At 39.0% G+C, this 22,901-nt stretch overlaps 1 protein-coding gene across 2 annotated transcripts in view; it reads right to left on the minus strand.

Annotated features, from left to right (window-relative positions):
* The window catches only part of ITPR3 (inositol 1,4,5-trisphosphate receptor type 3), a 465,627-nt gene that overhangs the window by 91,626 nt on the left and 351,100 nt on the right, over positions 1–22,901 (minus strand). For both annotated transcript variants that reach the window (XM_089673590.1, XM_089673591.1), the window contains exons 43-47: positions 19,627–19,737; positions 15,675–15,770; positions 15,419–15,520; positions 12,414–12,497; positions 3,464–3,577 (exon numbers count right to left, since the gene is read on the minus strand). In XM_089673590.1, coding sequence (XP_089529716.1) covers positions 3,464–3,577; positions 12,414–12,497; positions 15,419–15,520; positions 15,675–15,770; positions 19,627–19,737 — 507 coding nt within the window. The remainder of the gene's footprint in view (positions 1–3,463; positions 3,578–12,413; positions 12,498–15,418; positions 15,521–15,674; positions 15,771–19,626; positions 19,738–22,901) is intronic.

Consider the following 22,901-nt stretch of genomic DNA (forward strand, 5'->3'; position numbering starts at 1 on the left):
ACCCCATCAAACTCATTCTTTTGACAGTAGCTGATTCCAATAACCTTGTTGAAAGGCCAGTAAATTTACATTTAAAACCTTGACATGGTGTCCTACCTTGGGTTTAATGCATAAAGTATGGTTGAAGGCGAAAGAGCTAATTCGGTACCAGGGGTATACCTCATTTACTCGTATCGTTCACAACTCCAACTATTCCAAACTCTACAAATTAAAAGGTTTTGATCGATGGTCACTGGCAGGAATGAAATACATTGCTCAAAGATATCAAGGTCCAACACTCAAGGACTTTTAAACCTTGAGAATGGAATTTGGTTTACCCAATTTCGCCTTTTTTCAACATTTACAACTTAGACACACCATTACGGCTCAAGCCAAAATGACCCCGTGGACATTGATCAAACCCATTCTTCTTCAACAAGCTCTCAGATTTTAAGAAGGATCAGATCTCCTCCTTATATGGTGCCTTGCTACACAGTCATCCTGTCTTACCTGCATTGGTATAATGACTTATGAGCAATGGTCCACGATACTTTCTATTGTGTTGGCGATATCTGTATCTTCCTCTCAAAAACCTACACAATTTTTCATAATTCACCATACTTATCGCACCCCACAAAATTGATTTGAGTGGTGAAGAAGGGACACTCCCCTATGCCTGTGCTGTGAGGTGGAAAGTGGTACGCTACTACACATGCTATGGAAATGCACCAAATTGGTGCGTTGTTAGGCTAAGGTAATGTCCCTGATTAATAAAATTTTTTCTCTCACTCTCCCGCTAGACCCTAAATTGAACCCTCAACATATACTGCTATTCTCCGTCTCTTGAAAATAGCTAGTAAAGTTATAACACAAAAATGGTTGTCTCCATCTCCTCCCTCACAAGCTCACTGGATCAAGGCAGTTAATGATACACTTTCAAGAGAGAAGCTGGTCTATCAATGTAGAGGTAGTCCTGGTAACTTTATAAAATTGTGGGAGGGCTGGCTGGGTACCCCTGGTACAGAATACTGAGCAGAGATGTGCCTTCTGGTATTGTATGATTTAATTTTTCGCACTATTTTGACATGGGGCCATACATTCCGCTTATGATTTAATGTTAGTCTTTATTCGCTATTTCATGTATTAGCTACTTATAGGTAATGTTTGAGGCTATTGCATGCAGAGACAACACCGCATTCAGTTTGGTTTCGTTTTTTATACCTTTTGCTTTGTTTTTGCTACGCTTTATTGGATGTCCACAATTTACTTAGATGATTATAGTGTACAAATGCCAAATGTACTTGTATAACTGTCTTTAATTTATTACTGTTTCTGTCCTGTACAACAGACATCTATAAGACCACACTTTGTCAGAATGTGGATATCCTTTGTTTTTGTAGCCCTGTTCTTGCTGGTCCGTTTTTGTCTTTTTGTGGAACACTGGAATTTGTAAAAATTTTCACAAAAATGGAAACTGTTTGGTTTTCAAATAAAATTTGATTAAAAAAAAAAAAGGAGGATATAACTGTGGCAGGTTCCTCGGGGCTCTACTGTTTGAAGCTAGTTCCCACATATGGTGGCATTTGTATTGGGCAGATTTGAAATCCCTGCTAAGAATTTTCTGTGTGAGACAAGCACACTGGAGCCCCTCAACCTGCCTGAATGAGAACCTTGCATGACACAAAACTCTTTTCAAAGCTTGGCAGGGCACAGCACTTTCACATTTATACTGTATATTTAATTTAGTATGTAGCCTGCACAGCAATGAATTCCATACATTCCTTCGATTTGTGCATAGTGATGATATGCTAAAATATAACTTGACATTTAATATAACACTTGCAAGCAGTCTAAGAAATATCTATCTCTTCCTGTTAAAAGTTCTGTTCTGTACATATGGAAGATGTCAGCACTAGAGGGCCTATTTTTTTAAAAGGTCAAATAGGCTTAATATAAATAAGGGACTTTCCTCATATTTTTTTTTTTTGTTTACAAAAAATGTTGATGACAATTTATGTTGCTGGCGAATTGCACTTTTTTAATGGAATTAAGTTACAGAACCTGCCCCAAGGTGGTATATTTCTTATTGTGAATAATTGTACTTTAGTTTTTTTTACAAAACATTGTAAATCTCCTTATTGTAAAGGTATTGGGCAATAAATCACATGGGTTTGCATAAAATAACTGTCTTCACATATGCCCAGTGATGGAGGCCCACAGACAAATGTGGGGTGTGAATTCCACAGTGTTGGGGATGCATGTGAGAAGGCCCATGTTAGTTTAGGTGGATTCTGGCTACGAACAAGGTTTTTTTATGTATGAGGAACAAGTATGAAAATTAACATGTATAGCTTTAGAAAATCCTTTACTTATGTAGAAATGTCATTCAGTGATATAAAAGTCAGAGGACCAATCTTACATTGGGTTCTCCATTTCACTGGAAGCATGTAGAAAGTGTGGAGAACCAAAGTAATGTGTGACTAGTAGGTTGTGTTTGTTAGCAGTCCGGCTGCAGCATCTGATAGCCCAGCACATAAAGCATTAAAATAACACAATTAGAAGGATACAAACTAAAGAATTCATGGTTTGTCTGGGGAAATAAGATCCCTGAGTCACATAAAAAATTTGCACAAACTTGCTGTCCAGTTCAACTGTCAAGTATTTCACCAGTGCATTCATCATATTTGTCAATCTGTTCCATTTTCATCATTTTACACCCTTTATTCTGGAACCACAACTTTTAATGGCAAAATGTTATCAACCATAGAATGACCAGACAATGTTTAACAGTAGAAAAGGGTTAAGTAAATTAATTATGACAGTTATTTTTCAGTGTGTTGATTCTCAGCACCAGTAGTTTGCGGTGCAAAGCTCTTCGCACCAAAAAAAAAAATCTGAACCCTGTAACCAAACTAGGTCTGCTCGACATTAAAGCACCTTGTAACCATTAATAGAAAGCTGTACTTGCACAGGATGTCTGAAAGGCCTGGGACAATATGCAATTAATATAGTATAGGAGATACATATTTTTTAATTATTGTATACTGGACCCTTAATCTTTAAACGTACACCTAAAACCTAACCTAAATCCCCTTAACTCTAACTTAATGTAACTTCTAAACCAAGCCCTGATACTAAACTAACCTTTTGTTTGCAGGCCAAAAGAAAAATCAGTAACCAATTTTGCCATCTATGCTAACAGTGCCATGTCGCTGTCAAAATACCTGAACAGTGGCTGAATCTGATGTTATACATCTGCTGTTTGGCTAACAATTTTCCACATGGTTCCTTAGATTTTTTGATCAAGAGATTTTGGGCAAGAAGCAGCTGACAGGACCACCCACTGAGCAAATTTCAGCTGGCTCCTTAGCAATCAGCCGAAATTTGAACAGTGTATGGCCAAGTCAGCATTATGCTGGCAACTCTGGACCAAAAGATAGCATAGATATTATATGTGTATTCATTTCTGTGACAAAATACCCACCTCAATCTGTGCAGTATGCTTGGCATAATACACTAATGCATCCTCCTTCTCTTCCTGTACAGGAGCAGTTGTTGACTTTAGCATCTGAGTCAGCTGTTTATTATTTAGACTTAACTGCAAAAGTGATAAAAAATAAATTTTAATTTCAAAGCAAATCATGCATGGAGCAAGGTTAAAATGTTGTTGAGCAGACTGAAACAATACAGACATGTTTCCTTTTCATATTCATGTTGACATTACTCTGTGCCTTGTCCACTAGAATTATTCACAATGGTTGCACTCACAATAAATGCAACATTAATACTGGCAATGCAAGACTGTGATTAAACGTTTTATCACATATAATTAGTGAACTGCTGCAAGCCTCAGCACTCTTTTCTTGGATACTGAATGCTTTCTTTTAGGACTGAAACATGCTGCAGGGGAAAATATGTCATACTACATTCTGCATTACATTCTAGAATAAGATTTTAAAAAATGTATTGTGGTAGTGTTAAAAATTATATCATCATCAGCGGGCTGGAAAGTTGTGCTGGCCAGAAATTGAATATACCAGCCAACAGGTCCTGTAGAAAAGGCAGTAGGTGCAATATGTGATGATGACAAATAACCTAACTGAAGGGTCCTCTCTTAGTAGTAGTTACCTAGGAATCTGTTACACTGTGTGATACTTTTAGTTACTTTACTCAGAAAAGCTAAAATAGCAATGTCTTTAATGTAATTCAATCCTTAAACATTAAAGTAGAACTAAAGGCAAAACATTTTTTTACTGGAATAAGGGAGGGTTATAACCTCTGTCAGTTTTTTGTCATCTTTGCCCCATTGGGGAGATTTCCCTTCACCTCCTGTCCCATAGTCAAAACATAAAGTGAGGGGAAATCCCTCCAAAGTTAGGGAATCCCTCGTTATCACAAGGGTCACCAAAACTAGTGTCCCTGTTAGAAGATTTTACCTCTATTCCTGTTCTGGGGACAAGCCTAAATTTTGAATTTTCTTTCATTTTGGTGATAATAACAATCATGACAAATAGAGAGGGTTAATTTCCCTAAGGAGGCACAGATAGCGATAAAAACTGGCAGGTGTTCTAATCTCTCTCCACTCTATCCACAACTAAAAATTACTTTTCCTTTCAGTTATACTTTAACCCTTTCAATAATAACAAGCATGTTTTGTGATTTTGTTTGGAACATACATTCTGTGTTTATTAAAAAAAATAAGAATAAATGAGGGTGCATACAGCACAGACAAATACTTGCAAGAACATAATTGATCTCAGTGGAATATTATACCCTCCAAGCATATGGCACTTATAACAGATGGATCTTGAAAAAGGGAGAGAACAACATACTATACTCATTCTGTCATACATCTCCAAAAAGGAAACCTTGACATGGAAGACACATTATGCTACAGAGATCAATGGTTTATGTGTCAGTCTGTACTTTTCATAATTTCGTCTTTAAAAACATGAGAACGATGCTTATACAGTGGTTTACACTATACCAGCCTTGTGGAGACTGCTGTTACAAGGATGATTTTAAGTATTAGGGTAATAATAATGTGGCTGGATTGAAGCTGAAAACCAGAAAAAAAAACAGCACAAAAGTCTTCAATTGTGAAATGTGAGACTGAAATAATATTATGTAGTCTTCTCTCCAGCCAGCAGGTGGAGCTTTGGCTTCCTCATGTGTAAAGCAATATCACTCAGTTGACCTACAAGAACCTGCTTTTAAACACTTGCCTATTGGGCAAATTCCTACATGTAAAAATAATCCTTTTTTTTCTAGAAAATTACTTAGAGCCCCCAAATATTATATCTATCTGTCTACAGTTGCAAGAAAAAGTATGTGAACCCCTTGGGATTACGTGGAGTTTTGCATGAATTGGGCATAAAATGTTCTCTGAACGTCATCTAAATCACAACAATAGATGAACACAGCCTGCTGAACATAATACTACACAAACATTAGATGTTGCCATGGTTTAATTGCACATAACATGTAAACATTCACAGTGCAGGGAGGAAAAAGTATGTGAACCTTTGGACTTAATAACTGGTTGACCCTCCTTTGGCAGTAATAACCTCAACCAAATGTTTCCTGTAGTTGCAGATCAGACCTGCACAACGATCTGGAGTCATTTTGGACCACTCCTCTTCACAAAACTGTTTCAGTGTAGCAATATTCTTGGGATGTCTGGTGTGAATCGCTCTCTTAAGGTCATGCCACAGCATTTCAATCGGGTTGAGGTCAGGACTCTGACTGGGCCACTCCAGAAGGCGTATTCTGTGCTGTTGCAGCCATTGTTTTGTTGAATTACTTGTATGCTTTGGGTCATTGTCCTGTTGCATCACCCATCCTCTGCGGAGCTTCAGTTGGCGGACAGATGGTCGTACGTTTTCCTGCAAAATGTCTTGATAAACTCTGGAATTAATTTTCCCATCAATGACAACAATCCGTCCAGGCCCTGAGGCAGCAAAGCAGCCCCAAACCATGATGCTCCCTCCGCCATGTTTTACAGTGGGGATGAGGTTTTGATGTTGGTGTGCTGTGCCTTTTTTTCTCCACACATAGTGTTGTGTGTTCTTCCCAAACAACTCAGTCTTGGTTTCATCTGTCTACAGTATATTTTGCCAGTAGTGGTGTGGAACATCCAGGTGCTCTTTTGCAAACTTCAAACGTGCTGCAATATTCTATTTGGACAGCAATGGCTTCCTCCGTGGTGTCCTCCCATGTACTCCATTCTTGTTTAATGTTTTCCTTATTGTAGATGTGTCAACAAAAATGTTAGCATGTGCCAGAGATTTCTGTAGGTCTTTAGCTGACACTCTGGGATTCTTCTTTACCTCATGCAGCATTCTGCGCTGTGCTCTTGCAGTCATTTTTACAGGACGATGACTCCTAGGGAGAGTAGCAACAGTGCTAAACTTTCTCCATTTGTAGACAGTCTGTCTTACTGTGGACAGATGAACATCAAGGCTTTTGGAGATACTTTTGTAACCCTTTCCAGCTTCATGCAAGTCAACAATTCTTGATCGTAGTTCTTCTGAGAGCTCTTTTCTTGCGAGGCACGGTTCACATCAGACATTGCTTCTTGAAACCAGTAAACCCAAAACAGGTGTGTGTTTTTTAAGGGCAGGACAGCTGTCAGCAACTCATCCAATACCATCACACTGATTGGAGTCAAGGTTGGCTCACTCCTGGCTCCAATTAGCTCTGGGAGAAGTCATTAAGCTAGGGCCTCACATACTTTTTCCTCCCTGCACTGTGAATGTTTACATGTTATGTGCAATTAAACCATTGCAACATCTAATGTTTGTGTAGTATTATGTTCAGCAGACTGTGTTCTTCTATTGTTGTGACTTAGATGACGTTCAGAGCACATTTTATGCCCAATTCATGCAAAACTCCACGTAATCCCAAGGGGTTCACATACTTTTTCTTGCAACTGTATATATATATATATTTATTTATTTATTTTAAGCAGAGGTGACCAGATTAGAGTTACAGAGGAAGTGAGGAAGTCTAATACTAGAATTATTGCTCTCCCTATAACGTTTGCACCGTTTGTGTAGTGTGAACACTGTTTACACATGTGGGTTCAACCTATGCATGTGTTAACCTCTGCGCACCAGCACAGGGGCATGAGGGGGGGGGGGGGGGGGGAGTGGCACTTTAAAAATTTTTACGCTTTAATTCTAAAACAGGACAAATATCCCTGATGGGCTTTGGTACTGTGCCCCACTCTGAATAAAATCCCTTAAACCTGTCTTGTAGAGGTACTGGCACAATTATTCCCTGGGAAAAGAGGTTTAGGGCATTTTGCAAATCTTACTGTCCTTGAAAAGTATTTGATTGATCTGAGAGAAGAAAGGAAAGCAGTGAGGGGGTAGAGCTTTGAACTTCATTTTGTTTCTTCTTTAAACCACAGATTAATCCCACAAGTCTGGAATGTCTGTGACCATGAGAGAGGCAATTTCTAACAGGTGTTCCCACTCTTAGGAGTGAATGCAGCCCTTTATTAAGAAGGCTTTGGGGGCGACTTGCTGGGCTTTGTGTCCCAAGTATTGCACGAATAGGAATGGCTGAACTTAGGTTTGGAAGTTAAACTGTTAAGAGCAGTTAGGTGTTCTATGCTCTTCAGAAACAGAGGCTCTTGAGGAGGTGAGTTTTCGGAATCTGCCGCTGCAGAAGTAAAACTTTCCCTCCTGTGACATTTTTCTGATCTGGTCAAGTGCCTCCACAAATAAACATCTTCCTTGAAAAGGCATATGTGCAGGTGCGGACTGACCATTCCTGCACTCGGGAACTGCCCGAGGGCCTGGGGTCAGTAGGGAGCCCCATGAGATGTCCCTAGTATCTTTCATAGGCTTTTTTGGGTGTGGTTTGAGAGTGGGTGAGGACACAGGGGCCCCATAATTCCCTATTGCCAGGGGGCCCCATGAGTTGTCAGTCAGCCCCTGCATATGTGTACAACTTCTTTTACAGACAGCTTCAGTTAACCTAGGATACTACGCATGTAAATGGAGATTAGAGCCATTCTGGGAATCTGTCTCATGGCATGTTATAGGGCATTCACACAAAAAAGCAGAAGGCAATTGCTGTAATTGTTCTATTAAAACATGATCCTGAAAAACAGGGTCATATTAGTTACTCCTTGCCCTAGTCCAGTTAGCTTCAGTCTGAGATACTGAAATTGCAGCAAGAACTAGTTGCATAGCTGGGCCTGCAACAGTAAAGAAAGCCTAAAACTTTCTATCTGCAGAATAAAGGAACATCTTCAATAAGTACAGTAAGATGTTTGTTTAGACCACTGTTTACTGAACTCTTATTTCCACTGGGTAGACTTCGTCAAATATTTTGGGAGAAGTGAAAACCCTTTTGGAATAATTCAATCATCTAAGAATGCACATTCTATTTGTTCATGAACAGGGAACATCTTATGGTGTTTACAAGTCTTTCTGTACCAAAAGGAGCATGGCGAAACAGAGGAGAATAAATCTGCTTCTGTGGACAGCAGCAGTGAGCTTTTCCACATTAGCAAGCATGGTGCATGAATCTCCCTCTTCAATGATGAGGCAATCTGTAGAAGAAAAATCTTAAGCAGCTTCCTCCAATATTTCCCCAATGTCCTCTTCATTCACTTGAAGAATCTAGTCTACATCGTTTAGGGCAGACATATTGAGATCCGACTCAGGAAGAGATATGGGAGCAGAAGAAAAGGAGTGGCATTTATGAGCGCTGGGCAAAGATGGCTGTATTAAAACCATTAATTGTCCAAAGAATTGTAACATGTCTGAAGAAAATTTCACTTTTTGCAGGGAGGTTGCTTTGTTTGTGCCTAAAAAAGAGCTAGAATCCGATGTTAGAGATGGCACCTGCTCCAATGCAAGGGACTCATCATCACTCTGAGACTAAGCGTTGTGTGGGGCTTCAACAGAGCAAATGTTCTCCCATGGTTTTTAATGGCTCCCTTTAGCCTGGTATCCATTACAGCTACGTTTTACGGTATTCCCCAGTCAGAGCAAGAGCAAAAATTGTAGTACCAGACCTCCTGTGTAACTCTAAACTAGTAACCTGTAAAGGCTTTCAAAGCTTTGTCTATGGAAATTTTTAGGTAACGTAGTTTGGCGCAGTTACATGAGCATACGTGTGACACAGTTAGGCACGCAATTAACCCTTTGATGTATAATCCCTTCCCAGCCAGTGTCATTAATACAGTGACAGTGTATATTTTTAGTATTGATCACTGTATTAGTGTCAATGGTTCCCACAAAGTGTCAGTTAGTGACAGAGTGTCCGCTGCAATATCACAGTCCCGCTATAAGTCGCTGATTGCTGCCATTACTAGTATAAAGAAAAAAAAATTCAAGTATATATACCATCGTTTGTAAACGCTAAAACTTTTGCACAAACCAATCAATATATGCTTATTGGGATTTTTTTACCAAAAATATGTAGCAGAATACATTTTGGTCTAAATGTATGAAGAAATTAGTTTTTTAAATTTTTTCATTGGATATGTTTTATAGCAGAAAGTAAAAAAATTTTTTTTTTTTGGTTTATAGCGCAAAAAATAAAAAAGACCCAGTGATGATCAAATACCACCAAAAGAAAGCTCTATTAAAAAAAAAAATTATATAAATTTAATTTATGCACAGCGTTGCATGATCACGCAATTGTCAGTTAAAGTAATGCAGTGCCATCTAGCAAAAAATGGTCTGGTCATGAAGGGGAGTAAATCTTCTGGAGATAAAGTGTTAAAAAAAACAAAAACAAACATGCTATACTTACCTGCTCTGTGCAATGGTTTTGCACAGAGCAGCTCTGATCCTCCTCTTCTCGGGTTCCCCGCCGGCGCTCCTGGCCCCTCCCCCCTGCTGAGTGCCCCAGGGCAAGCAGCTTGCTCTGGGGGCACTCGTGCATGCTCACTCCCAAGGGACCTCTGTGTGCCCCCTGATCCCTTCTCAGTGGCTGTGACTGACAGCAGTGAGAGCCAACAGCTCCCGCAGCTGTGTCCCAGCCAATGAGGAAGGAGAGACTCGGGAGAGCTGATTCTCTCGTGCACAGCGCTGGATCGTTATCAGGCTCAGGTAAGTATTAAGGAGGGCTGAAGGGTGAGCTACACACTGAAAGTTTTTTACCTTCAAGCATAGAATGCATGAAGTTAAAAAACCTTCAGCCTTTAGAACCACTTTAAAGATTATCTGATGTTTCATTTTAATTGTAACAGGTTTGCTGCTGGTCATAATCTTTTTTTATTTTTTAATTCTTTATCTTGCTTTTAGCAGATTTTATGAATAAAGTTGGTTCAAACCTAAAACTATCATTAATGTCAGCAGAAGAAAAAAAATTCTTCATGCACTTGTTGAATCACATTTACAACACCTTTGAGCACCAGGGTACTAGTCCCACACACTGGAAATACTGAAACAAAATTGAAAAAAAAACTTTGTACGCCCCATGAAGCTGTGCTTATTCAAAATGTGTGTGCACAGAAATACTGTCATATTTAATTCATTACACTTTTTAATGCTGAGCTATTATACTTTCGTATCTGAATTATTGATGAGCATTTCCCTTCACAAACCACCAAAAACATTAGTATCCTTATCAAACTGTAAATAATTTAATGCGGGCAGCTTCATTAATTGTGATTTTGACCATGTTATACCTTTTTTGTTTGTGGTTGTCTCCATCATACCACTGGAACAAAAGAATTCAGCAAGATTTCTAATGGTAACCCTTAAAGCAGAACTTCAAACAAAAGTAACATGATCAAATATCTTAGCCCATTAATGGATTAAATAGAAAAAACAGCCTTTGCTGCAATATTCAGCTTCAACCAGAAATTTCCCCTGCAGCACTTTTTTCTGCTATATAATGTCCTCAGTCTGATGGCCAGCATCATTCAACCCACTTTTGCTTAGCTCAGGTCATCCTCCCCTCCGGTTACTGGACAGTGAAATAGAAGCAGCACAATGATGTTCAGGGACTACAGTGGGCTGATACCAGGTCAAATAGCTTTTCTATCTGGGACTGTGAGTACATAGCTTTGTTTAATCAGTCATTTACAAAGCAGGCACGCAATTTGCGTGGCTGGAGCCTCTCAATATAAGCTGTCACTGATAGGTCCAGTCTCTGTAGACAATAGCAAAGTAGGTCAACACCATGCATTTTGGTGCATCAGAACTGCATGTAAGTGTGAGCCCACATAATTATTAGCAACTGACATTCATATCAGTATTAACAACAGAGTTCATTACTTAAGAGGGGTTTTTAGGATGTCTCACTTTTCAGTAAATGTCTACATGTGCTAGTGAGCCATAATAAGCATCCTCCTTTGAGAGCCACCAGCCAACACTTTGCATGGCTGGGGGCTTTCAATCCATACTGTCAATGACAGGTCTAGTCCCCACTGACAATGGGCAACCAGAGTCATTCCCACTCTAATGAATTATGTCAGCTACCACAGAATGATCACATGCAAGCTGAAGCTTTACTGACATAATAAGGCTTGAGCCTGCAGATGCCACTGCATCCAAAGGGTGACAGTATTTAATGCTGTAATTGTCAGAAACAACTACAGTCTTAAAAATAATTACAAATATATTTTATTCAATTTTTGCAGACTTCTCAGCCTATAATAATTAAGAACATAATTTTTATTAAACAGTGTATTAAATAAGTCTTATGAGTCATGTAAAAAATGATAGAAAATTATTTTGGCATGCAAATTAGTCAATTTAACAGACACATGCTGGTGCTGCTATTTTTGACCTGGTCTATAGGGATTAATGACCCTTGGTCTTGAAAGGGTTAATGCAGTCCTTCGTCACTGACCATATAAAAATAAGCATCTCATGTCTATATCCTTATATACTGTATGACATACAGTATTTTTCATTGCAACTTCTGAATATGTGCTGCTACTTATAAGCTAGTCCGTGAAGTGTATCTGTTTTCGTCATTTAAGTTGATATTTTAACTTGTGGTATTTAAAAAGTTTATCAGGTAGAGAAATGATGGAACTTTTATACATACCCTAGTTAACCCAAGAGAAATATATCAACATAAAGCAATCAAACATCCCTGAAAAGTTGGATGGCCTGATAAATGTTAGCAATTAGGGCTGCCTTACACTTGACTGTTTCACCATTTAAGTTAATAAATGAATGAACTTTGTCCCGTTTAATTACTCAGTACTGTCAAGAGAATTTGGAATTCATGTGGAATGTGAAACAGTCTTGTGAATTTCACCCGCTGATGGTTTAACAAGTGTGTCTGAAAGAAGACAGTGACAAAGAAAATGATGCTGGTGACAGAGACAGGGAGCGATAGCTCTGGAAGAACATTCAAACACATTAATAGTTAAATAGGACAGAAGATGGATTTGTGGTTAAACAGATTTACATTCATTTACTATGACAAGCAATTTCAGCCATAATTACCATAGTAGAGATGCTCTCTTCTTCTTCTTGAATCCTTCGAACCGGCTTCAAAAGTTGTTGAAGATGTCTGTTATGTCGTGCCAGCTACAATATAACAACAAGTGGATTGTGCATTAAATAAGGAAAATAACTGACATACTGTAGTAGGATGTTAACATAGAAGAGATGTCAGAGGATTATGCAATACGCCTCCAACTGCACTTAAATAAATTTGCCTTTATCACTGTTAAAGTGAAATAAAAGGGTGGATTTCTATAGCTACTTAAAGGGAAACTGCAGCCAATAACCCCCCAATATGTAATTGAATACAGCTACCAGTTTTCAAAAGAACATATGTAACACTTGACACTAGATTAGAATTCCACCTTTTCATGTGACTGTGTTTATTCTTACTACCTTCATACTGCAAAGCAGAAAGTTCTTACATAACCATACTGGTCTTTGAACAACAAAGCCTTATCTAGTGTGCTGGAAGATTTATTTAGCCAAAGCTACAGGTTTGGGCTCTCCAAAGACAGTAAAGGCATAATATGCTCTCATATAAAAATGAACCATTTCTTTATGAGTTTGGGGAGCAAACAGATTTGCCATTTTTCTGCCTCCAGAAATATTTTCATTAGTCTCTAAATACCAACTATACCTCCACTGCTAGGTTTAACTTGGGGGACTAGCAACTGAATAAGGTTTTCTAACCTGTCTGATCATTACTCTGAGAACCACTGGCTGGTAGTGACTGCAGAAACCCATAGACATGAGATCATTGTTTGGTAGAAGTTCAGCCCAGATATCTGCCCTCTGATGTCTGTGACTACCCCAGCTGTATTTAATGATCATATTGTGCTCATTAAACAAGTTACCTGTTTCAAAACTAGGGACAAGGGTTATATAAATTTTTATTGACGCACACAGTTTTTCAGGAATTCTTTTCATAACAGTCTATGTAAAATTTAAATGTTGACTCTGGCACTGGTCTATGCCTTGAAGCCATATATTGGAGGACTAGGAATTTCCTAATCAAAAGAAAAAAAGCCACGTAACACAGGTGTAGATACCATAAACACTGTTGTGTTATGGTCATGGGAAGTTGGAGAATGTGCAATAATGACACTTGCTCCAATCGCTGTTTAAAAGCTCTGACCACTCTGTGCAGTGATGGACCGGCAGGGGCTGTTAGTCCAGGCCATTGATGGTGGGGTGTTTTTCCCAGTCTATGGTCGAGCAGATGACAGTGGTGTTGTGAATAACCCAGGCAACAGCGGGAAAAAAAAATTAAGTGGCGCTAGTCTGTGCCGGGCACGTATAGCTACAGTTTAGATCCTTCTGGCTGGTGGGAGCACAGCTAGGGTTTTTTAAAAAATAGAAAATATATAGGAAAAATATAGAAAAATCAAGCTTTTAAAACAGAATAAAAAGCATAGAGACTGTAAAGAAAAAATGTTTTAGATATATTTTTATATTTTTAATACATATTTTTTCCATGGTTTAAAAACGTTGCTGTCTTTTAACCACTTCCCGACCGTCCTATAGCAGAAATACTGCTACAGGGAGGTATGGGTGCACAAAATCACATATATATACGTGATTTTACATGTCCGGGTAGGGGGGCGCGCACAAGCCATTCGAGGCCGCAGCTGTCAATCACCTGTGCACAGCCATCCAGAGCAGTGTGCTTACAGTGAAGCACAACCGCTTCCTAGTATAACACTCGCAGCACACAGTTAACCCTTTGATCGACCCTCATGTTAACCCCTTCCTGCCCAGTGCCATTAGTACAGCGGCAGTGCTTTCTTTTTTAGCACTGATCACTGTATTGGTGTCACTGGGGATGTCAGTGACACCAAATCAGTTCCCCCCAGTGTCAGAATGCCCATTGCAGTCCTGCTATAAGTCTCTGATCGGAGCCATTATTAGTTAAAAAAAATTCCAGTATCTATACCGCAATTTGTAAACACTGTAACTTTCACATAAACCAATTCATTTACATGTATTGGGATTTTTTTTTAGCAAAGACATGTAGCAGAATACATTTTGGCCTAAATTTAGGACAAAATTTGATTTTTAAAATTTTTTTAACTGGACATGTTTAACCGCTTCCGCGCCACCCTATAGTAGAAATACTACTATAGAGCGGCACGGGTGCACAAAATCACGTATATATACATGATTAGTGCTCCCGCGGTTTTCACACCCCTCCCAGATAGCGTGAGATTGCCCATCAGTACACCAGTAATCACATTTAATCCCTTGATTGCCAGAAATATGTTCACATACACAATCAATATCTTTGATCAAATCAGCACTATACCAGTGTTCACATTAGTATAGTGTCCCCAAAAATGTAGCGTTAACAGGATCAGCCCCGGCACCTGCCAGCACCTGCAACAACTTCTGCTTCTGATTGCCTAGGTGATCACAGTGGAAGTGGGAGCGGGTACCTGTCAAATTCGGGTACCCGCTCTCCAAAGGTGCCAATCCTTAATGGGGAGCGGGAGACAACAAAGACTTAAAGCGAAACTTCCCCTTTTGGGTGGAGCTCCGCTTTAAAGTAGAACTTTAGTCAGAAAATTAAGTCCTGATAGATCACCACGTGCTGGCCCCTTTTTCAGGTACAGCTATATAAAACATTAAAAATAAGTGCCTATACTGCTCAAAATCCAGTAATACACTATCTCACCCTGCTCTGCACATGCTCAGCTGCTCTCTATTTTTTTGGAAAATCAGAGCCACTAGAGGCATATCTGCTGACAGCTTAAAGATTTAATGTTGCTCAGGGGCTCTGGGCTTCAGCAAAATGACAGCGTCCAGCAGACAGAAACAGGAACAATGCCGGTAGCAATTTACAGCAAGTTTGGTAGCATAATTATTAATGTGGAATGTACTGTATGTTAAAGAACATGATTTTTGTCAAACTGTAATGGGTAAAGTTCTGGTTGACTTCTGAGATCTTTAACATTTTAGTCATTTTATAAAATAATTAATCCTTGTTAAAAAACAGTTGATCTGACCTGCAAAGCAAGGATGTAAATATTATGTCCAACTTCCATGGGTGACACATCGGAACTGTCCCCTTCATCTTCCTGTAGATAAGCTTTCTTGATGACATCCACCTGACAATTAAGCCAAACCAAAACTCATCTTACTGTAAGAGTGAATATGGGGAAACGTAAAGGTAACAATCTACAAAAGAAATATGCTGTGTGCCAACATTACCAAACTGAGTAGTCATTGCATAAAGCCATTTTGTCCATACAACTAACTCACCAGTTCCTGGGGTCTTAGACTTAAAAGTATTCTTTCTGCATTCTCGCTGTCATGACGACTTTCCATAAGAGCTAATAGCAGCTTTGAGGCATTGTCCTGTGATAAGTCAAGATTAAGCAGGATTTTACAAATGTAAATGAGGTACACTGACAAAAGCTTCTTAGGCAACATATTCAACATATCTGTGAGTGCTTGCAAAGGATGACCTGCATTTTAAAATATCATATTTCTGTCTCCCAGAATAATGAAATTCATTGGTGTCATAATGACAAAAAAAATCAACAGAACTGTTGTTACATTAATAAATGCAATTTTCTAGTAATTGTGTGCACAACAGCCTAATTCTATACCATTATAGCATTATAAAAAGGAGCTCCTGTGGCCATTGTAGGGGGACCTTACTCTCCCTGTTGGATTTTATTCATTTTATTATTATGGCTAATGCAAAAGAAGTTGCTGGAACACACACAACCTTCAAGTAGTCGCAGTTTGGATATCCAAGACTCAGAATACATTCCACTTATACACAATTATGACTTTTTAGTCAAACTGAGCAATAGATGAATGTTTAAATTAAATTCTTCCACAATCCTCTATCCATATCAATGTAAATACAGTTACAGGCATCTATAAAACCTAACTCAACCAATGTTTTTTTTTTTTGGATAGATTGGAAAAAAGGTAATGTTTGTGTCAAGTTCTTATTTCTGTCTGTAATCCCACTGGGGAGATTACCTCACATCCTGCCTCTGTATCGCTATACGTAAAATGTGTGCATATGTCACCAGGACACCAGGACAGGAAGGTACAGGCAACAATCCTTACTCTGCTTAAAATGTGTTTTTGCTTTTGTGTGTGTGTCCATTGAAGAGATTTGCCATTATTTCCTTTCCTAACAGGAAGGCGGAATAATCTCTTTAAAAACAACACGGTTGTCAATAAAATTCAGATACTCTAAACTATTCCATTCTCTATCCAAAACAAAATGTTTTAATGGAAGTTGGGATTTGTATTTTAATATGTACCTTTATACATTACCATACACTGGTAAAGCAAATTGATGCCTTTTTTTTTTTTTTTTTTTTAAAAAGGTCATATCACAAGATTTTTTGTGCAGTCTTATTAATTCCACTGTTCCCATTTATTCAGTGTTACAAAAGGAAAATGAGCCTTTGAATTGATTTTTAGTTTTGTTGCACACAAGGCAGCTTTAACTGCTGACTACACCAAATACCACTCCCTTTTCCAGTTAGATTTGTGGTTACTGATGCAGGTACAAAGAGAACCTAAATCAGAGAGGGGCAGAGAAGAAGCTTTTCTGTCTAATATGAGTAATTGAATACATGTGTATACTATTAGGCAGGTCTTTTACGTTTAAGATTTTAAAGTATACCCTGTGTACAAGAGATAGAGCTGGGCCCATAGACTTCTTTAGGCATGATAATTAGTAGTGAAGGAGACTGGATGTTACCTATATAGTGTATGCAAATAATTCTCTTGAAAAAAAGAAATAACTTCTAGATAAATGCCATTATCAAATTTCAGTCTTAGTCATGGGGCTTTAATGCTTTACACAAACCTTTGCTGACTTACATCACCTGTAAATCCCCTTTATAGGATATGTCCTCCAGGCTATGCAATTTCCTGCATATCCCAGAAAACTGCATATACTAGAAAGCAGAGTTTTGTGGGGAGAGGAATAAACACTCCCAGCATTCTATGGGTGTCTACAGCTAATGGCTAATATATATATATATATATATATATATATATATATACACAAGATTTTAATCAATATCTCAATGAACACAGGAACAATTTCCAAAATTTTGACAAATCTGAGTTTTATAGAACATTTGTTTAGCTCACTACATGAAAGAAAGGTTAATAATATAACTTAGATGACAAAATCTTCAGTTTTACTCAAATTAGTTGATGCACAAATGAATACACCCCACAAGCTCCATGATTTGTAAGGACAGTACCAAGTCTGCTAGGCATGAAATGAACAAGTTGTCGACATATTGCAATATCTATCTTTTTCCATTCTTCAAGAATGACTTCTTTTAGATTCTGAATGCTGGATGGAGAGTGATGCTCAACTTGTTTCTTAAAAATCCCCCATAGGTGTTTGATTGGGTTCAGATCAAGAGACGTACTTGGTCACTGAATTACTTTCCCCCTGTTCTTCTTCAGAAATGCAGCAGTGGTCTTAGATGTGTTTTGGATCATTGTCATGCTGGAAAAGTGCAGGATGACCAAGGGCACGGAGTGATGGTAGCATCTTCTCTTTCAATATAGAGCAGTACATCTGTGAATCCATGATACCATCAATGAAAAGCAGCTCCCCAAAATCAGCAACACTCATGCAGCCCCACAGAAGGACATTGCCACCACCATGTTTCACTGTAGGAACTATGCATTTTTCTTTGTACTCCAAACTGTTGCAACACCATACAGTTTTGAAGCCATCAATTCCAAAAACATTTATCTTGGTCTCATCACTCCAGAGTACAGAGTCCCAGTAGTCTTCTTCTTTTTCAGCATGGGCTCTGGCAAATTCTAGGTAGGCTTTTTTGTGCACGGGCTTTAGGATAGGCTTCCTTTGTGGACAACATCCATGTATGCCATTCCTCTGCAGTGTACACCATATTGTGTCACGGGAAACAATCACCCCAGTTTGGCTTTCCACTTCTTTAGTTAACTGCAGTGAAATTGCATGGCAATTTTCTTCAACCCTTCTCATCAGAAGACGCTCCTGTCAAGGTGTTAAGTTCTGTGGATGGCCTGGACATCTCTGTGAGATAGTAACAGTTCCATCTTGTTACATTTTTGTATCACTTTTGCTGCAGTATTCTGGCTGATAAGTATAGCTTTGCTGATCTTCCTGTAGCCTTCACCTTTTTTCTTTAAAGAAATTATTTTCCTTATGAGGCCTTGTAACATTTCTCTTCCATTTGGTGCCATTGCTGACAACATGAAATGGGAAGTGGTTTCTTTGTTAAGTAACGCCCTTTTATAATCAATTGTCTGCTGGACACCTGTTTAATGAATAATTAGAGTCACCTGTAGTTGAATTGTTGTTAATTAGGTTATCTAAAATTTAACTTTGCTCCTAAGGCTGGCCATACATTATACAATTATCTTCCAATTTTCTGCCCAATTTCCTTTAGATTTACCTTCAACTGTGTAGTGCAAGGGCCTGCCTAATTGGATACAACTGAAAGTGTTGTTTAGGTTTGTCCTCCTATTATATGGTTTTTGGTAAATCTAAACCACAAATATCCAGATAATTGTATAATGTATGGCCAGCCTAAGACTTTCATTGGGGTGTATTAGTTTTGCAACATGGTCTTGAATGAATTTGTTAGGAACAATACTGCTTCGTGTGTGAAAATTAACAAATCTTGTTTGCAATCAATGGCCCACATTTGTGGGAGTATTTTGTAGTATAGTGTGCCATGCTGAGCGCTGTATATTATATATAACACAATATTCTGCTGTAAGCCAGCTGCTGTCCAGTCAGGAAAAGACAGTAATATTTCTTTTAGTTCTTCTAGCCTAGGCAAACATGATTGCAGGTGCCTATTTCCGAAAGTATCTTAAATAACCCTTTGCCATTTTCTCCACCCTCTTTGTTCAATATACAAGTAAGATATTAAGGATCCAATGGGTGAGTCATTCATTTATAAACGTGCAAAATTACTTATAATTCACTTAGTTAATCTCTCCTTCTTAAGCACCTTATTTTCCTGTGAGCATATTTCCCTACAAATCTAATAAAACAGTGTGGAATTTTGTCTGTAAATAGGAGACTACCACTAAAATAGTGCAGAAACAGAAGAAGACACATTTAGAATTATGTATGTGTTCATACACAAAAAGTAAAATGTTAAAGGAAGCTGTACTGCCTACAGTAATTTACACTGTTCAGTTGATCTGCATACTGTACCTTTAGTTGTAAAACAAGATCCATCCTATACCTGCACAAAGGGCTGATGTCATTTAGTATTAAGGCTGTTATAATATCAATACCGTTGGAGTCGTGTGTCACGATGCAGGACTGTAAAACAAAAAAGTCAAGAATTTATATATAATGTGTAAATAAGCTATTAGGAACATGACAGACAAATAATAGAATGAGTTTTAAGCTAGCCATACAGAAGCTGAAAATTACAGATTTGCTACAAAACTTTGTCTCACAACTAGTACAATTTTTTGGGGTATATATGATGATATTATTATTCAGGATTTATATAGCGCGAACAGTTTGTGCAGTGCCTTACAAATAATATGAAAAGTTCTGTACTCTAGAAGGAATAAGAATCCCAAAAATCAGAAAATGTAATACTTACCTTTCTTTCCATAATTTTCTTTTCTTGATGCCTATCCATGGCAGCATACGTATAGTATGTCAACCCACAGGACCAATTTAACTCTATAAGGAAAGTGAAACCCCCTTCACCCCATTCTCGTAACTAGACTTAGCCACCAGAATAAGGAAAGGGCATATGCTACCATGGATAGGCACCAGGAAAGCAAAATTACAGAAAGTTAAGTAATTAAATCTTCCATTTTCCTGGTGCCTCCATGGCAACATACATGGTAAATAACTTGCTACCAGGGAAGGAATTTGCTGCAAAAAATACTTTCATAGAAATTACAAAACAGAGAACTCTAAAGTTTTCTTTCCAAAATCTCAAGGGTCTAGGCTGTAGTGAGACATAAACATGGCTTCCCAACAGATCACCTCCAGTGAAACGTTTGCCAAAGCTACCCACGAAGAAGAGATTCCCCTGGTCGAAAACCCACTCTTGACTGTAGTGGTATATTGATGGAACCTTAGGCTGGTGAATTGGTTGGAGAACCACCCTTTCAGAGTAGAACATGATTTAGGGTTCTTAAAATCCCAGGGCTTGATTCTGCGGCCTGAGGTAACAGCTACCAAAAAGGCTGCTTTATGTGTGATGTCTTCCAATGAACAGCTCTCAAATTCAATACTAAAGCTAGGTCCCATTTCAGATAAAAAAAAAGTTTTCTTGGCAGTCAGAACTGCCTTGAGGAAATGTTCTACCATGGGTTTGAGAGCCTACCTGGTATGTGTAAGTGCCGACAGGGCCGAAACGTGCACCTTCAAAGTGCTAGGTCAAAGACCTAGACCCAAATCCAAGCCTGTCTTTAGGAAATGAAACCATTGTGGACTTCCAGACATTCAGTTTTGCAACCAGTAAGAACTTCTGCCAGAACGTATTTTTATCAGTCTCATTCGCATAAGTCTTCCTTGCTTGCAATAAAGTCTAAATAACTTGGTAGGAACAGCCTAAACTCTCCTGTCTCTTCTTCTCAATGTCTAGACCCTCAAATTCAGCAACTCTGGATGAGGATGGATGAAGTCTCTGAGTCATTAGGTCTGGGACGCTGGGAGAGGCAGAGGCTCACAAAGAGATAGATGAGTTAATAGCATGAACCATGGCCTCCTCAGCCAATAGGGAAATATTGCCAAGACAGCTACTCTCTCCCCTACAAACTAATGAATTAGTCTCAGAATTAATGGAACTGGGGGGAAAGCATAGGCTAAATGGAACCTCCAATGCTGGGCTAGAGGATAGGCATCCACCCCTGCTGACTCCTGGCAGACCTTCTGTACCTAGTGAAATAAGGATTGGCTTTGGCATTCAGAGTCGAGGCAAAATGATCAGAGGGTATCCCCACCTCTGAAAAATCCAGCTGAATGCTTCTTGGTACAGTGCCCTTTGATTGTTGAAGATGAAGTTCCTGGATGAAAAAACCTCCAGGTGATTTTGAAAAGCTGGAATGTAGGATGCTATGAGATTGACCTAGTTCTCTTCAGCCCATGATAAAATCAGAGAAATCTCTGTCATTACTGATCTGCTGTGTGACCAACCTTGATTCTGTACATAGACCACAGCTGCCCTGTTGTCCATTTATATCAACAATGACCTCTCCCTGAGAAAGGGAGCTACAAGTGATATGACCATCCAAGTCACCCTGAGTTCTAGGATGTTGGAGACTATATTCACAGTCTTGAATTGCCATCGCCCCTGAACCATCCTGTTCCTGTAATGTCCCAACATAACTGATTTATTGGTTATAAGAATGGTCCAGGAGGTGGGGCCAAGGTGGCAGTAGTTCTAAAGATTTTTGGACTTTGTCTGTCACCAAAGGCTGGATTTCACCTTCAGGGTAATAATTATTCTTTGGGTTAGAGACCTTCTTTTCTACTGGGTTAGAAAACCATGCTGGAAAATCCTTTGGTGTTAATGCGCCCCCTTGACCAGCATGAGGCGAATGTTCCCAGGAGGCTGAGACATTCTGACACTGTCACAGACCATCTTTCCAGGGCACTTTTAACTTTCCATCTTCTGGGGCGGAGAGACACTGATTGGCTTTGGGCGTTGAACAGAGCACCTAAATAGACCATCTCTTGGGTGGGTATGAACGGACTCTTAGCCTGATTGATTATCCAACAAAAGCTAGTTAAGGTGTTCATCACCTCTTCCAAACTTCTAGCAGTGTTTTCCGGCATTGAGACAAAAACAAAATATCGTCTAGATAATGCAGAACTCCGATCCCTTGTTTTCGTAGTGGGGCTAAAACTGACAATAACACCTTTTGTGAAAAAGCTTGACACTGTTGATAGACCAAAGAGGAGACACTGGAATTGAAGGTGGATTTTGTCTACCTTGAATCTTAGATATGACTAGAACTGGAAATGGACAGGAATATGCCAGTAGATGTCTTAGAGGTTGACAGAGACCATCCAGTCGCCCAGCTGGAGCGCTAAAATTAATGTGTTCAATGATTCAATCTTGAATCGTTCCATAAGTATAAACCTGTTTAGCCTTTTTAAATCCAACACCGGCCTCCAACCTCCTATCTTTTTCCATACTAAAAATACCAGGGAATAGAAGCCTGAGTACTTTTCTGATTCTCAAACCGGTACTACCGCTCTGTGCTGGATCAATGTTTGCACATACTGTATTGGTGCAACACCTTTGCTTTTTTGCTGACCTGGTACTGCTGGGAGAAAGGAAAGAAGGAAGCTTGAGAAGGGTGTCACCTGAATCTCCAAAAAAGGCCCTGCTGAATAGTGGAAGCTACCCACTGGTCTGCACATCCTTCCACCCAAACCTCAGTGAATGCCTTTAGTCGAGCACCCACTGGACAAACCTGGGTGGGCAAGGTGTCAAAACGATTTTTGGTTGT

This window comes from Staurois parvus, unplaced genomic scaffold, assembly GCF_062004578.1.
Source record: "Staurois parvus isolate SC_StPar_1 unplaced genomic scaffold, SC_StPar_1.0 ptg000142l, whole genome shotgun sequence".
Lineage (NCBI taxonomy): Eukaryota > Metazoa > Chordata > Amphibia > Anura > Ranidae > Staurois > Staurois parvus.